This window comes from Oncorhynchus masou, chromosome 24 (assembly GCF_036934945.1).
Source record: "Oncorhynchus masou masou isolate Uvic2021 chromosome 24, UVic_Omas_1.1, whole genome shotgun sequence".
Lineage (NCBI taxonomy): Eukaryota > Metazoa > Chordata > Actinopteri > Salmoniformes > Salmonidae > Oncorhynchus > Oncorhynchus masou.
In genome coordinates, this window is record NC_088235.1 from 38,594,160 (window position 1) to 38,610,279 (window position 16,120).

Sequence of the window (16,120 nt, forward strand, 5' to 3'; positions counted from 1 at the left end):
GGGTGGTCATTTGATTAATTGTTGAGCAGTTATATGGCTTGGGGGTAGAAGCTGTTAAGGAGCCTTTTGGACCTAGACTTGGCACTCCAGTAACGCTTGCCGTGCAGTAGCAGAGAGAACAGTCTATGACCATTTTTGGGGCCTTCCTCTTACATCGCCTAGTATATAGGTCCTGGGTGGCAGGAAGCTTAGCCCCAGTGATTTCTCCTGAGGGAGAAAAGGTGTTGTCATGCCCTCTTCAAGATTTTCTTGGTGTGTTTGGACCATGATAGTTTGTTGGTGATGTGGACACCAAGGAACTTGAAACTCTCAACCCACTCCACTACAGCCGCATCAATGTAAATTGGGGAGTGTTCGGCCCTCCTTTTCCTGTAGTCCACGATTATCTCCTTTGCGTTACCCACGTTGAGGGAGAAGTTGTTGTGCTGGCACCACATACACTGCCAGGTCTCTGACCTCCTCCCTAATAAAATACCAAATACCCAAAATAGGCTGTCTCATCGTTATCGGTGATCAGGCCTACCACCGTTGTGTCATCAGCAAACTTAATGATGGTGTTGGAGTCATGCTTGGCCACGCAGCCGCGGGGGAACAGGAAGTACAGTAGGGGACTAAGCACTCACCACTGAGGGGCCCACGTATGGAGGATTGTTGCCTAGCCTTTCCAGCTGGGGGTGGCCCATCAGGAAGTCCAGTATCCAGTTGCAAAGGGAGGTGTTTAGTTTCAGGGTCATTAGCTTAGTGATGAATTTTGTGGGCACTATGGTATTAAACGCTGAGCTGTAGTCAATGACCAGCATTCTCACATAGATGTTCCTTTTGTCCAGGTGGGAAAGGGCAGTGTGGAGTGCGATTGAGATTGCGTCATCTGTGTATCTGTTGGGGCGGTATTCGAATTGGAGTGGGTCTAGTATTTCCAAGATGATGGTGTTGATGTGAACCATGACCAGCCTTTTAAAGCACTTCATGGCTACCGACATGAGTGCTATGGGGCGGTAGTCATTTAGGCAGGTTACCTTCTCTTTCTCGGGCACAGGGACTATGGTGATCTGCTTGAAATTGAATGCAGGTATTACAGACTCTGCCAGGGAGAGGTTTCCATCCGACAGTGAAATAACAATGAGAGCAATATGCATGAGGTAAGCAGAGGTAAAGGCACTCCACCAAAGTAGAGGCAGGATGAAGCAAATCACAAGCGATACATGTAATAATCTATTAAACAATGGCTATATAATGGCTAATGGTATTCCTGGTACCATTTGCTTCAATGCACAACTGAAAAGGAAAAATAAGAAAGTAACGTTTTGACTAACAGCATCAGATACATGGGCTACACATTAAGACAGAGGGGCGGTGTTTCGCTCGCTCGGATGCTTTCTCCAGTGAGATTGATGAGTCTTGCTGTCCGTGCACATCTTGGTAAAAATGCATATCATTTATCTAAAAATATATTCAGAGCCGACCTATTAGATAGGATAATTTCTGGGGGGGCCACTAAGTGGCCCCTCCCTGGACACGCTACGGATCGTAGGATTGGATTTTCTGATACTAAGTCATGGTGGTATGGTGGTGCATGGTGGTGCATTGTGTCATGGTGGTATAGTGGTGCATTGTGATCAAGAACAGATAAAGAAAATATGAGATCCCTTAAAAAATAGAGCTTGGTTTTAATGTGGCACATTTACTACATGCACAGACCCAAACAGGTGTTTATACTCACAACTCCTGGTATTTCACAAGCGGTCTCACGGTTGTTCTGCTCGGGGTCACAGTAGATCCTGAGTTTCATGATCTCAAACTGTTAAAGATAGGAATCGTCCATGAGTCTGGGGAAAAAGCAATTCATCCCTAACAGTTTTCTAATGATTAATGAGTCATAAGTCTGTATCGTCTCTGTACCAGGATGTTATTTCTTTAGACTTAAGTGACAACTTCATCATATTTGCGATAGTTTTATGGGTTTAAAAACAAATCCAGATACATTCTGGTTGCACATCTCAAATTTGCTTAAAAAAAACAGTTGTTTGAAGACTGTAAAATAGATCATGTCAAACCAATTAAAACACAACACCGTTATGATTGATTGCAGGTTAGCATGTTTGGCACACCAATTATCAACATGGCCAAATAAAGACTAAATAAGACGTAGAGGACAGAGGATCTTCATGCCAAGATTGTCTAATCTAAGGTCAGTATTTTTCAGAGGAAAATGCAGACCCTTGACTCTTGAAATCCTACTGTTAAACAGTTAGACCAGTAGAGGTTCAAATGTGATCCAATAAAAACAGTTGTCTTGCTCAAAGAGTCACAAATGCAGGTTGGGAAAATGTTGTCTCTTGATAAACTTACTGGTACAGTTGTCTCTTTGCTGACATACTTTCCGATCTGGGTCATCCCATTAATGAAGATACCAACAGGAGGTTCCAACGGCAGGGTTTCAATTTCCAGGTCATCAACATACAGGATAACATCTTGCTCAGTGACCAGTAGCCTAAACTGGTGCCAGTTCTCATCAAATAGTTTCTATTTGACCAAAAAAGAGGATAAGGAATTATTATGTATACAAAGACAGAGATGTAGTGGGGGCTATACACAAGTATACGCCGTATACCCACTTTCTTTCAGTGGGCTTGAGGTATAGGCCTACTCACGTCTTACATATTAATCCCCACTGATGCGTATCAGAATATTACAGTATTACAGGCCTACTCTGTATCAATTATGTAGGGTGAATTCAGAAAGAATGGGACATCACATAAACTGGGACAGCTTAATCCTGAACCGTTTATTTATTGGTCAGACAAGAGAAAATCTAAACTATTGTTACTAAGCCCTTGCAGAGAAACCGCATTAACAAAATCACATCACTTAATTTGTGTGACATCATAGAGGGGGCAGAGCAAGCTTCAAACAGGAAGCTCACACCAGTGAAGCACACGGTAAGATCAGTGACATATCCTTTTTTCTGTTTTGATTTTAAGGTTATAAAACTGACATAAATAATGCACTGTGACAAATTGTGATCTAAATGTGCATTCTATATACTGGTGCATCAAAATACATTTTTAAAAGTTGTCAATATTATGTTTAAATTTTGGAATTCAGTCATTTTTGTTGATGTCCCGCTTTACCAACTATAGCTAGCTAAATTAGGACAGCATGGAATAGCTAAAGCGGGACAGTCTTATAGGCTTTTGCAATGGAGGAAAGAGATCCAGTCTACATTAGGGAGGGATCCCCTGTACTTAGGTTAGGCAGGTCTCTTGTTCTTGTAGTACTATATCCTGTTATTAGTATTGTTATTTGAGTGAATTCAGAAAAAGCGGGACTGTGTACATTTCCATCTTCTGTAACCTCTTCAGACATCTATCCAACATATTAGCCGAACACCAGTGGAGGCTCCTCACAGGAAAAGGGGGAGAATCCTCCCCCTCAGTGAGTTTCATAAAAAATATAAACAGTGAAACATTAAAAAAGTTATGCTTTTTATGTAAAAACTACACTAAATATACTGAACAAAAATATAAACGCAACATGCAATTTCAAAGATTTGACTGAGTTACATATAAGGAAATCAGTCAATTGAAATAGTTTTGTTAGCTGCTAATCTATGGATTTCACATGATTGAAAATACAGATATGTATCTGTTGGCCACAGATACCTTAAAAAAAGTATGGGCATAGATCAGAAAACCAGTCATTGACCATAATTTGCCTCATGGAGCGCGACACATCTCCTTCTCATAGAGTTGATCAGGCAATTGATTGTGGCCTGTGGAATATTGTCCTCTTCAATGGCTGTGCGAAGTTGATGGATACTGCCAGGAACTGGAATACACTGTCGTACACGTCGATCTAGAGCATCCCAAACGTGCTCAATGGGTGACATGTCTGGTAAGTAGCAGGCCTTGGAGGAACTGAGACTTTTTAACTTCCAGGAATTGTGTGCAAATCCTTGCAACATGTGGCTGTGCATTGTCATGCCGAAATATGAGGTGATGGAGGCGGATGAATGGTTCGACAATGTGCTTCAGGATCTAGTCACGGTATCTCTGTGCATTCAAATTGCCATCGAAAAAATGCAATTCTGTTCATTGTCCGTAGCTTATGCCTGCCAATACCATAACCCCATCGCCTCCATAGGGCACTCTGTTCACAACGTTGACATCAGTAATATGAATGACATTCATCCAATATGCTGCAATATAAATAAGACTATGCTCATAGAAAAAATGATCGTCCTCCCTCATTTTAAACGGCACCGACCGAAACTGCCAAACACATGATACATTGCTGAAATTCTCAGATGATTGCTAATCACACACAATTTAATTGAATTGTCATTGAGGTACAATTAGGCTGTAATGGTGTCTCAGTTTATCTAACCTGCTATCCCAGTCTACCAAATGTGAACTGAAAATATGGTTTTGACTCAGTGTACACAAATGGGTGTGTCATCCCTCCTGTGAATTAGATATCAACATGTTGTGTGTGTGTGTGTGTGTGTGTGAGAGAGAGAGAGAGATTAGGAAACATCTTGATGATTTTGAAACTGTATCATGTGTTGGGCTAACATGTTGGATAGATGTTGAAAGAGGTTACAGAAGACTAAATGCAAAAAGATTTATACTTATTCCTTATTCACCCTAGTACAATAGAGAAATCATGCACAAAGTAGCCTACACAACTGCAAAGCATGTGAAATACATTCACATCTGCCCCATACGCATAGCTAGTTCCAGCAGAATACCAGGCAGCAATACCTCTCAGCTCATAAACATCAAGACACATGGAGCAGTTCACAGAATGGAATGACATTGGTAGCCGGTAAAGTAGGAAAGACGTTTCAACTTATAATATCTACCAGTAAATGCTAAGGCAACAATGGGCAAAATTAGGAATGGAAAAAGTTGTCTGAAAGTCTTTGTTGAATCTTTGTTTGATTGAACTTTTCTAAAGGCTTTCCCAAAAAACCTTCCCAATCAAAGGTTGACTGCCAAGTAGGCCTACCTGACAGAATGATATCAAGATGATTCGTACAAATCTGGAGGGCATTTGTTTTGCAAACTCAATCACTGTAGGCTTACAATGTACAGTACAGAACCACAAATAGCCAAATGGTCTCTTGCTAGGTGCGCAATTGAATTAAAAGGGAACTATATTTTTGTATATTATTTTTACTCAAAAATAGTCTCCTGGTGTGGTTTTAGCATTGGTGTGGACTTAGGACATCCACATTTTTTCTTGTTTTATATTTTATTTTGAGAGTGAAAACCTGAAAAAAATAATAAGGAAACTCGTAAAAAACTATAGGAAAATGTGAGTATACCCACTTCTCCAGGTACCACTACACCACTGTACAAAGGTTAACAAGGACTAGGAAAATCTAACAAATTGGCAACTATTGAGTGCAATGGATATTTGAATTATTGTTGTGCAATCACAAAACATTGATAGAAAGAACATTGAAGAAACAAAGAATAAAGAACTTCACATGTAACAAAGACACAGAGCGCAGAAAAGCCTCAGCTTTAGTACTTCAGTTTTCTTTTTTTGTTAAAATCACTAAGGTTAGAATTGAAGGAATCCAAGACACTCAGCTCAGGCAGCACAATTCGTGCAAAAATGTACAAAAACTATTTCAGCAGATTTTGTGCATTTTTGTGTTCATTCTTGAGAAAAGACACATTTTTGTGCGACTTAATTCGAAGGAAAATACACACTTTCGTGCGACTTCATTCACAGGAAAATACATTTTTGGGGGGGCAAACTTCCAAACAATCTTTTGAAAGTTATTAGAGCAATGCATAATGGGCAATGGTGTTCTACACTGCCTTTTTTTGTGGCCCACATTTATTTACAGTACCAGTCAAAAGTTTGGACACACTTAGAAAACAGTTTTGGTATTAATAAATTTAAAAAACAACACAAGGCTAGTATTATAATATAATTATTTCGGAGACAACCTGGTTGATTAACAATATTGCTTGTTTTTTTATATACAGTACCAGTCAAAGTTTTGGACACACCTACTCATTCAAGGGTTTTTCTTTATTTCTACTATTTTCCAAATTGTTGAATAATAGTGACAACATCAAACCTATGAAATAACACATATGGAATCATGTAGTAACCCAAAAAGTGTTAAACAAATCAAAATATATTTGACATTCTTCAAAGTAACCACCTTTTGCATGATGACAGCTGTGCACACTCTTGGCATTCTCTCAACCAGCTTCATGAGGAATGCTTTTCCAACTGTCGTGAAGGACTTCCCACATATGCTGAGCACTTGTTGGCTGCTTTTCCTTCTCTCTGCGGTCCAACTCATCCATAACCATCTCAATTGGGGTGAGGTCGGGTGATTGTGGAGGCCAGGTCATCTGATGCAGCACTCCATCACTCTTCATCTTGGTCAAATAGCCCTTACACGGCCTGGAGGTGTGTTGGGTCATTGTCCTGTTGAAAAACAAATTATATTCCCACGAGGTGCAAACCAGACAGGATGGCGTATCGCTGCAGAATGCTGTGGTAGCCATGCTGGTAAAGTGTGCCTTGAATTCTAAATAAATCACTGACAATGTCACCAGCAAAGCACCCCCACACCATCACACCTCCTCCTCCGTGCTTTACGTGGGAACCACACATGAGGAGATCATCTGTTTACCTACTCTGCGTCTCACAAAGACACGGCAGTTGGAACTAAAAATGTCAAATTTGTACTCATCAGACCAAAGGACTGATTTCCACCGGTCTAATGTCTATTGCTCATGTTTCTTGACCCAAGCAAGTCTCTTCTTATTATTGGTGTCCTTTAGAAGTGGTTTCTTTGCAGCAATTTGACTATGAAGGCCTGATTCCCGCAGTCTCCTCTGAAGAGTTGATGTTGAGATGGGTCTGTTACTTGAACTCAGTGAAGCATTTATTTGGGCTGCAATCTGAGGTGCAGTTGACTGTAATGAACTTATTCTCTGCAGCAGAGGTAACTCTTGGTCTTCCTTTCCTGTAGTGGTCCTCATGAGAGCCAGGTTCATCATAGCGCTTGATGGTTTTTGTGACTGCACTTGAAGAAACTTTCAAAGTTCTTAAAATTTTCCGGATTGACTGACCATGTCTTAAAGTAATGACGGACTGTCAATTCTCTTTGCTTACTTGAGCTGTTCTTGCCATAATATGGACTTGGTCTTTCACCAAATAGGGCTATCTTCTGTATACCACCCCTGCCATGTCAAAACACATCTGATTGGCTCAAACACAAAATCTGCTAAAATACTTTTTGTACACATTTGCACAAATTGAGTGTGAGATTGTGTTGGCTTAGGCATGTTAGGAATACATTTTAAAGTAGGCCTCAGCTAGCATATGCCATTAGGAAAACTTTGGGTGATTTCAAATAGTCGGACATGGTGACTGCTCTAGGAAGTTTGATAATCTGACCATATGATGATTATACATGATTATTTCAATTCTCTACATTCCATTCTTCTCATGTCTTCAATCCCCCACCTCCTAATCCTCAGATAGTCGTTTTCTTGAAAATGTTTATTTGGAATATAAAAGCACCAATGTAGTTTTCTGGCATGTCATTAATATTATGTATACTAATAGTAATATCATTAATGTGTGCAATAATACACCATATCACAGTGATAACTTTTTTATGAGCTCTCTCTGTGTTTTATTGACTTTATGGATTATTCATCTGCATTAAAGATGTTAATGTTGATTACCAGTTCAGATGAGAAATGAATGAATGACTTAGACAGACTATTTTTGTTTCTCTTTTCCTTTTTTCTTTCCATTGAGCCTTGGTAAAGTACTATCATGTCATGTGTCTGTTTTGGTGATTTGGAAACCAATCACTCATGATGTTCACATACCTTGGCAGGTTCTTGTTGGAAGACCACTTTCTGAGTACCACTTGGTGCTACACTGGTTGTGGTGAACATGATATTGCGTTCAAATCCGTTTAGTGTGACTGCCATTTGTGGTTTCCCGTCATTGGTCTGTATCCTCCAAAGGTCCCACTCTTCGCTGATCAGAGACCCCTTGTACCTCAGTGTGGACACAAAGACATAGGAGGGAGGCAGGCCATCTGGAAACAAGTTCCTGTGGGCCAAAAATAAAACAATCAGTCAATCACATCACTATAAAACAACCAGAGTGATGTGTACCAGAGATATATAGTAGACTTAGCAATATAGTCATGGCATGATGTTTTAAGCTTACTTTGTGCTTTCACTCAGGTCAACACGAGATGTCACCTGAAAGGCCTTGGCCCCATAAAAAGACCCTTGAGTTTTTTTTACTTTTTTAGCCAAATCCAGATAATGTAGAATATCGAAGCCCTTGACATCACCGCTTTCGACTGGGATTCTGCTTGGACAAACAGTCTCTGAAATGGAGCCAATGAGAGAGTTTTGAATGAAATGTACAAAAATACAACATGGCAGAGTGTGTTTTTTTGTGTGGCTGGTTGAACACCACAAACAAATTTTCATAGAAGCTCCACCATTCTTTGCTCAGGTTGGGCTGTATGTTCATTTAGAGTAAATCCATGGAACACAATAATTTATTTCATTTGGCCTGGACGCCGAAGTGTAAAAATCTGTAATAAAATACATTGGCATGGGACACTGGACATTTTGCAAATATGCAGTCTGGCTAAAGAACACCCCTCTTAATTATTAATAGGACTTGCGAAAGTTTTTTTTAAATATATTTATTATTTAGAACGCTACTCCTCTGACATCATTTAAGCTAAAAACGCCATTCAAACATTCAAATGTGTAGACTGTCTGGAATATTACGCTATTATACAATTTTTAGATAACATCTATAATTTTAAACTATACAGCGTTTTTGTCCTCATCCACTTAAAATAAGATTTTGTCAGCATTCTTAAGGTTCCATTCTTAAAAACTCCCTTGACCTATGCCAAGAAAACAATTCACGAGTTGCACGTTTCAGCACAATATTGTTTTGAATGTCTGTTTTAGGACTGATGCCCAGCTGAGCATTCTACTCAATGTAGTGTCAGTGCTGATGAAGATTTTGTCTAAATTGCATAACAGTGGCTTAGGAACACAATGACATTTCAAAAGGAGGCAAGTAATTAGTAGGATAAGCTGTTGTCATCATTGCGATGTCACCAGATTGACTTTAGATGCAGTAAAACTTTCGCTACCTCACTAAGACTGAGAGGAGAGCACCAGAATTTTTGCTAGCTAACATTAGCATTGATAGCTATTTCTGACTAACTTTGCTAGCTCATGGCAACGTTGCCATTTCTCTAAAGTAAACTTGACGACATCATCATGACTGCAAAGTTTTTTTTCTACTAATTATTTGTCTACTTTAGCAAAGTCATCGTATTTCCAGGCCACTATAGTGTACTTTTGAGGAAACAGTCATTAGAACCTGTTCAGAAAGAAGACTGAGCATTACCCATCAGCCGGACATAAATATGCTGCAGCATCTGTAGATCACTGACAGTAGCAACGACGCAACCGAGTGACAGAGGTGCAACCCATAAATACAACTTTTGACACAAATCAGCTAGTCTGACCACTTTCCCAACAAGTTAGACATAGAATGTATGAAATCTTAGTAAATGTCTCTGCTTTTCAAATTTGGAATCAGAATAGAAATATCTTCTTCCAATCAAATGTTACAAATGTTTTAGTAACCACATCAACTGTATTTTCTGTCAACCTATACAAACAACTGACATTTTGACACATCTTTCAACAAGTTGGACAGAAACTTACATGGTATGCAATCTTAGTCTACTTCTCTGCTATTCGAATCAGAACAGACTTATATTCTACCAATCAATAGGTACTACTGTTTTAGTAACCACATCAACATTTTACATTTACATTTTAGTCATTTAGCAGATGCTCTTTTCCAGAGCAACTTACAGTAGTCCATTCATCTTAGCTAGCTAGGTGGGACAACCACATATCACAGTCATAGTAAGTACATTTTCCCTCAATAAAGTAGCTATCGGCAAAGTCAGAGCTAGTAAGGGGGGAAAAGTAAAGTGTGAGTGTTAGTTCACGAAAGGCATTTTATATTAAAAAAAACATTTTTAAAAAGGGGGTAGCTGCCCTCCTGTAGGGGTGGTAGGGCCAAGAGTCCAGAGGTGGCAGAATGGAGTGCTCGGGTTGGGGTGTAGGGTTTGAGCGTAGCCTGAAGGTAGGGAGGGGCAGTTCATCTTGCTGCTCCGTAGGCAAGTACCATGGTCTTGTAGTGGATGCGAGCTTCGACTGGAAGACAGTGGAATGTGCAGAGGAGCAGGGGTCACATGGGAGAACTTGGGAAGGTTGAACACCAGGCGGGTTCCAGCATTCTTTATAAGTTGCAAGGGTTTAATGGCACAAGCGGGGAACCCAGCCAACAGCAAGTTGCAGTAGTGCAGATGGGAGATGACAAGTGCCTGGATGAGTCACTGCCTTGATGTTTGTAGAATACAACAGGGTATTGTCCAGGGTCAGGCCAAGGTTCTTTGCACTCTGGGAGGGGGAAACCGTGGAATTGTCAACTGTGATGGAGAGGTCTTTGAGCAAACAGGCCTTCCCTACAAGTCATCAACTAATTTCATGAAGCTAACTTCCCACTGTTGAATTAACTGCCACAGAACTGACATACATTTCAAATTATAGGTTAGGGAAAAGCGCAATGAATATTGTCACTTTCTAGGATGTCAATATAAATTAATGTATTTATGGTTGTTTGTCACGCCTGGGTCTTAGTATTTTGTGTTTTAGTTTATTAGTTAGTCAGACCAGGGTGTGACATGGGGTTATTATGTATTGTATTTTCGTATTGGGGTTTGTAGTGTTTGGGATTGTAGTTGATTAGGGGTGTGTGTGTGTTAAATAGGTTGGCTGCCTGAGGCGGTTCTCAATCAGAGTCAGGTGATTCTCGTTGTCGCTGATTGGGAACCGTATTTAGGTAGCCTGGTTTTCGCCTTGTATTTCGTGGGTGATTGTTCCTGTCTCTGTGTAGTGTGCACCAGTCAGGCTGTAATAGGTTTCACGTTCTGTTTGTTATTTTTGTATTTATTAGTTATTCGTGTATAGTTTGTTCGTTTGTCTTCACTAAATAAACATGAGTAACTTACACGCTGCATTTCGGTCCGACTCTCCTTCAACTAAAGAAGAACGCCGTTACATTGTTTCAAAGTTTGTCTTGCCTTTTAATAATTATATAGTCCTAGTCAAAAGTTTGGACACACCTACTCATTCAAGGTTTTTTAGAATAATAGTGAAGACATCAAAACTATGAAATAACACATATGGAATCAAGTAGTAACTAAAAAAGTGTTAAACAAATAAAAAACTGTATATTTTAGATTTGAGATTCTTCAACGTAGCCACACTTTGCCTTGATGACAGCTTTGCACACTCTTGGCATTCTCTCAACCAGCTTCATGAGGTAGTCACCTGGAATACATTTCAATTAACTGGTGTGCCTTCTTAAAAGTTAATTTGTAGAATTTCTTTCCTTCCTAGTGCATTTGAGCCAATCAGTTGTGTTATGACAAGATAGGGGTGGTATACAGAAGATAGCCCTATTTGGTAAAAGACCAAGTCCATATTATGGCAAGAACAGCTCAAATAAGCAAAGAGAAATGACAGTCCATCCTTACTTTAAGACATGAAGGTCAGTCAATCCGGGAACATTTCAAGAACTTTTAAAGTTTCTTCAAGTGCTATGATGAAACTAGCTCTCATGAGGACCGCCACAGGAAAGGAAGACCCAGAGTTACCTCTGCTGCAGAGGATAAGTTCATTAGACTTACCAGCCTCAGAGATTGCAGCCCAAATAAATGCTTCACAGTTCAAGTAACAGACACATTTCAACATCAACTGTTCAGAGGAGATTGTGTGAACCAGGCCTTCATGATTTAATTGCTGCAAAGAAACCACTACTAAAGGACACCAATAGGAATAAGAGACTTGCTTGGGCCAAGAAACACGAGCAATGGACATTCTACCAGAGGAAATCTGTCCTTTAGTCTGATGAGTCTAAATTTGCAATTTTTGGTTCCAACCGCCGTGTCTTTGTAAGACGCAGAGTAGTTGAACGGATGATCTCTGCACATGTGGTTCCCACCATGAAGCATGGAGGAGGAGGTATGATCGTGTGGGGGTGCCTTGCTGAGCTCAGCGTTCAACACCATAGTGCCCTCAGAGCTCAGCACTAAGCTAAGGATCCTAGGACCAAACACCTCCCTCTGCAACTGGATCCTGGACTTCCTGACGGGCCGCCCCCAGGTGTGGAGGGTAGGTAGCAACACATCTGCCATGCTGATCCTCAACACTGGAGCCCCCCAGGTGTGCGTGCTCAGTCCCCTCCTGAACCCCCTGTTCACCCACGACTACATGGCCAGGCATGACTCCAACACCATCATAATGTTTTCAGACGACACACAGTGGTAGGCCTGATCACCGACCACGACGAGACAGCCTATAGGGATGAAGTCAGAGACCTGGCCGAGTGGTGCCAGAATAATAACCTATCCCTCAACGTAACCAAGACTAAGGAGGTTATTGTGGACTACAGGAAAAGGAGGACCGAGCACGCCCCCATTCTCATCGACGGGGCTGTACTGGAGCAGGTTGAGAGCTTCAAGTTCCTTGGAGGCCACATCAACAACAAACTAGAATGGTCCAAACACACAAAGACAGTTGTGAAGAGGGCACGACAAAGCCCCCCCATGACAAAACTAAAAAGATTTGGCATGGGTCCCGCAGAGTGAAGATAAAGCAGCCAACAAGTGCTCAGCATATGTGGGAACTCCTTCAAGACTATTGGGAAAAGCATTCCAGGTGAAGCTGGTTGAGAGAAGGCCAAGAATGTGAAAGGCTTTCATCAAGGTAAAGGGTGACTACTTTGAAGAATGTAAAATATCAAATAATGAATTTTAATTTGTTTAACACTTTTTTGGTTACTACATGATTTCAAATGTGTCATTTCATAGCTGTCTTCACTATTATTCAACAATGTAGAAAATAGTAAAAAATTAATAAAAACCCTTGAATGAGTATGTGTGTCCAAAATGTTCACTGGCACTGTATGTGTTATTGTTTTTACCATTGATGACATACCACGGAAGTTGGTATGTGGTATGTGTATTGTGCACTTGTTATTTTGGGTCTCGTGTAGTGTTTTTCCTGGTCTTGTCCTGTGTAGTTATTAGAGGTTTAAACCTCACTCTTTTGTTTGGGTTTACATCCCTGTGTATTTTATATACGTGTTTGTTTTGGGATTCGTCCCCGTGCATTTTTCATGACATGTATTTTTGGAGGGAGTAATAAAGCCCCCTATTACGTATTCCTGCACATGTCTCTGATCATTATACAACGTGACAGTTAACTACTTTCCCAACAAGTTAGACAAAATCTTAGTCGACTTCTCTGCATTTAAATCTAAACATAGAACACTTCTTCCACTACCACAAAAATACTTTCAAAGAGATAAAGCAAGTCCCATAATTGTTCTTAATGGAAAATTACCTTCTAGTCCCAGTAGGCAATTAATTTACAAGGGATCATACTTCCTTATTGTTTGAATGTGGATACAACCTTTCAAATAGGTACCGTTTTGTTCTGGGTGTTGTTCTTGATAAAACTCTTCTGTTTTAGAAGTATTTTTAACATTCTTGTTATGTCGACTACCATGATACCAAGTGCCAAAAGCCATGCACATACTGTACCCCTTTCAGTTTTACAAAGATTAGGTATAGGTCAATAAAAGTTTAACCTGGAGTTCTAGCAACTGCTTCCCTAACCTTCACCCTGAAGCAGTGACATCACGTTGACATGACTCTCTTGACACAGTTTGGCTTGTCATCCAACGCAGTCAACAACTTCAGAAAACATTAGATTCACAATCATTAGATCTTGAGAAAACATTACATTTCAAGACATTTCCTGTTTCTTAAGAGCTTGAATGTTTAGCAATGTGCAAACATGTTAAATCAACCGAAGGGTTTTTAGAGAACCACAGCTTAATTTTGAACAACAGAAATGTCAGCCCCACCACTTGGTTTGTTATAAAGGATGGGGCTCATGAGAATCCCCATTTCTTCATTAGAAAATGCCTACCTTCACACAACTTCTGCCTTATGGTCTCACGGATCTTGGAAATAGCTTTATAGTCATCGACATAAAACACATAGGTGGAGGAGGGCTTGTTTCCAATAGCGTTCAACTCCTCCTCTTCTGTCTCAGATCCCACACCAATGGCAAATATTATTATTCCTCTTCTCCTGGCTTCCTCTGCTGCTGCTTTCACCTCATCTTGTGACTTTCCGTCTGTTAGGACCACAGCGATTCTAGCAACACCCTTAGGGCCTCGTTCAGACAGGTTAAATAGTTTATCGCTAGCGAACTGTATGGCCGTCCCAGTTCTTGTGTTTCCCCCCATGTAGTCGATGGATTCCATGGCTCTGATGAGATCCTTGCTACGAAGGTGCTTCCCTAATGGGATATTTATGATTGGATCATCACTGTATTGGACCACACCGACCTGGGTGAACTTCTGGCCGATGTTAAAGCTTGTGGTGATGTTGACGAGCCATCGCTTGACTATTTCAAAGTTCACATCAGCTACACTCCATGAGCCGTCTAGGATAAAGACCAAATCGCTTGCAACAGTTTTACAACCTGTAAGAGAGATGATAAAGATGAGTGGTTTTACACAGCCTTGAAAAAAGATGAATGAAGAGTATTCACTTCTTATAAAGGAATGGCCTTTACCAATACAGTACATAGAAAGCTTTCCTGAACATCCATTCTGCATTTATAGTAAAAGTGAGCGATAATGGACACCATGCAATGGAAATGTGTCCCATATAACGATGAAGACAGAAGTACTCTTACTGAATCTCATGTCCTCATCTTGTGCTGCACAAGACAAGTGAAGGAGCATGAAGCACAGACACGGCAAGACACAATGCATGGATCTGGTTTTGCAACGCATGATACTGAAGTACCAAACTCCAAATGTGCACCTATAGGGAAAGGGAAACAACACATGCATAGCTGAGATTGTCATTCCAATTATTCGTATCAGTTAACAAATCAAAGAACTACAGACAGTTTTTCTAACTCGTCACTGTTCTTACTTGAATTCCATGCAATGCATATCTTAAATATTTAAAGTAGACAACTGTGACAAAAAATGGAGGGTCAGTATATTGCATTTGTTGTAAACAAGATAAAGCAACTTACAATGGAAAATAAGTCTGTGTTAGTGACAATGAAACATGGAAGAACATTCTGAAGTCTCTCTCTCTCTCTCTGTGTGAGTACTCAGAATACTTTAGGCCATACTTCTTTGTTTCTCTCTGGCTGCTTTAGGAAACTGTGTATTTCATTGCCGTTTCCGGCAAGTGAAAGTAAGTAACTGCAGATATAAAAAGAAGCAGCTATAAATGAGGAACTGCACAGGAGGTTGGTGGCACGTTATTTGGGGAGGACAGGCTCGTGGTAATGGCTGGAGTGGAATAGGTGGAACGGTATCAAACACATGGTTTCCATGTGTTTGATGCCATTCCATTCACTCCGTTCCAGCCATTATTATGAGCCTTCCTCCCCTCAGCAGCCTCCACTGAGGAACAGATATTGTACAGTATGCTCCATAGAAAGCATTTGTGATTTGTGGAAGGAAGGTAGGTATGGACTTTGGTAAGCTCAGTCAATCCAACCGATTAACCTAAAGCAGTGGGTTTTTCTGAGACAATGACTAGACTTGGATAAGTCAATTCTGCAATGACCGAGATCTAACCCTCGTCCACCATATGTAACTGTGCTGTCTGTTTGTTGTCACAGCCATAACATGACTGGGTTTTTCCACTCCCTGACCCAGGATTTGAGGCACAGCTCAGTGAGGGGCCAAGCTGCCACGGTAGAGCCGGCCATTTTGTTCCGGCCCTTTCCCCCCAACCCGTCCTGAGCACCGGGGGAAGTCGCTGGAAAGCAACACTGTGACATGAGCCAGTCAGCATGGCTTTTCCCTCTATCGACTTCCCTCCGATCTGGATAATTCTACATTTCTGCCGAAACCACATGGAATTCATTTACTGTGTCAGACAGAGAAATTCCTG

The 16,120-nt window shown here is 40.6% G+C and overlaps 1 protein-coding gene across 2 annotated transcripts in view; it reads right to left on the minus strand.

Annotated features, from left to right (window-relative positions):
* LOC135512149 (collagen alpha-1(XXI) chain-like) overlaps nt 1-16,120 on the minus strand; it is a 60,518-nt gene that overhangs the window by 39,519 nt on the left and 4,879 nt on the right. Inside the window, exons 1-7 of one of the 2 annotated variants that reach the window (XM_064933860.1) lie at nt 15,246-15,327; nt 14,895-15,025; nt 14,118-14,678; nt 8,230-8,395; nt 7,881-8,109; nt 2,350-2,523; nt 1,721-1,798 (exon numbers count right to left, since the gene is read on the minus strand). In XM_064933860.1, the coding sequence (XP_064789932.1) occupies nt 1,721-1,798; nt 2,350-2,523; nt 7,881-8,109; nt 8,230-8,395; nt 14,118-14,678; nt 14,895-15,025; nt 15,246-15,292 (1,386 nt within the window). In that variant the 5' untranslated portion in view covers nt 15,293-15,327. Of the gene's footprint in view, nt 1-1,720; nt 1,799-2,349; nt 2,524-7,880; nt 8,110-8,229; nt 8,396-14,117; nt 14,679-14,894; nt 15,026-15,245; nt 15,328-16,120 lie in introns of those variants that run through there. The other variant, XM_064933859.1, reaches the window with a different exon arrangement.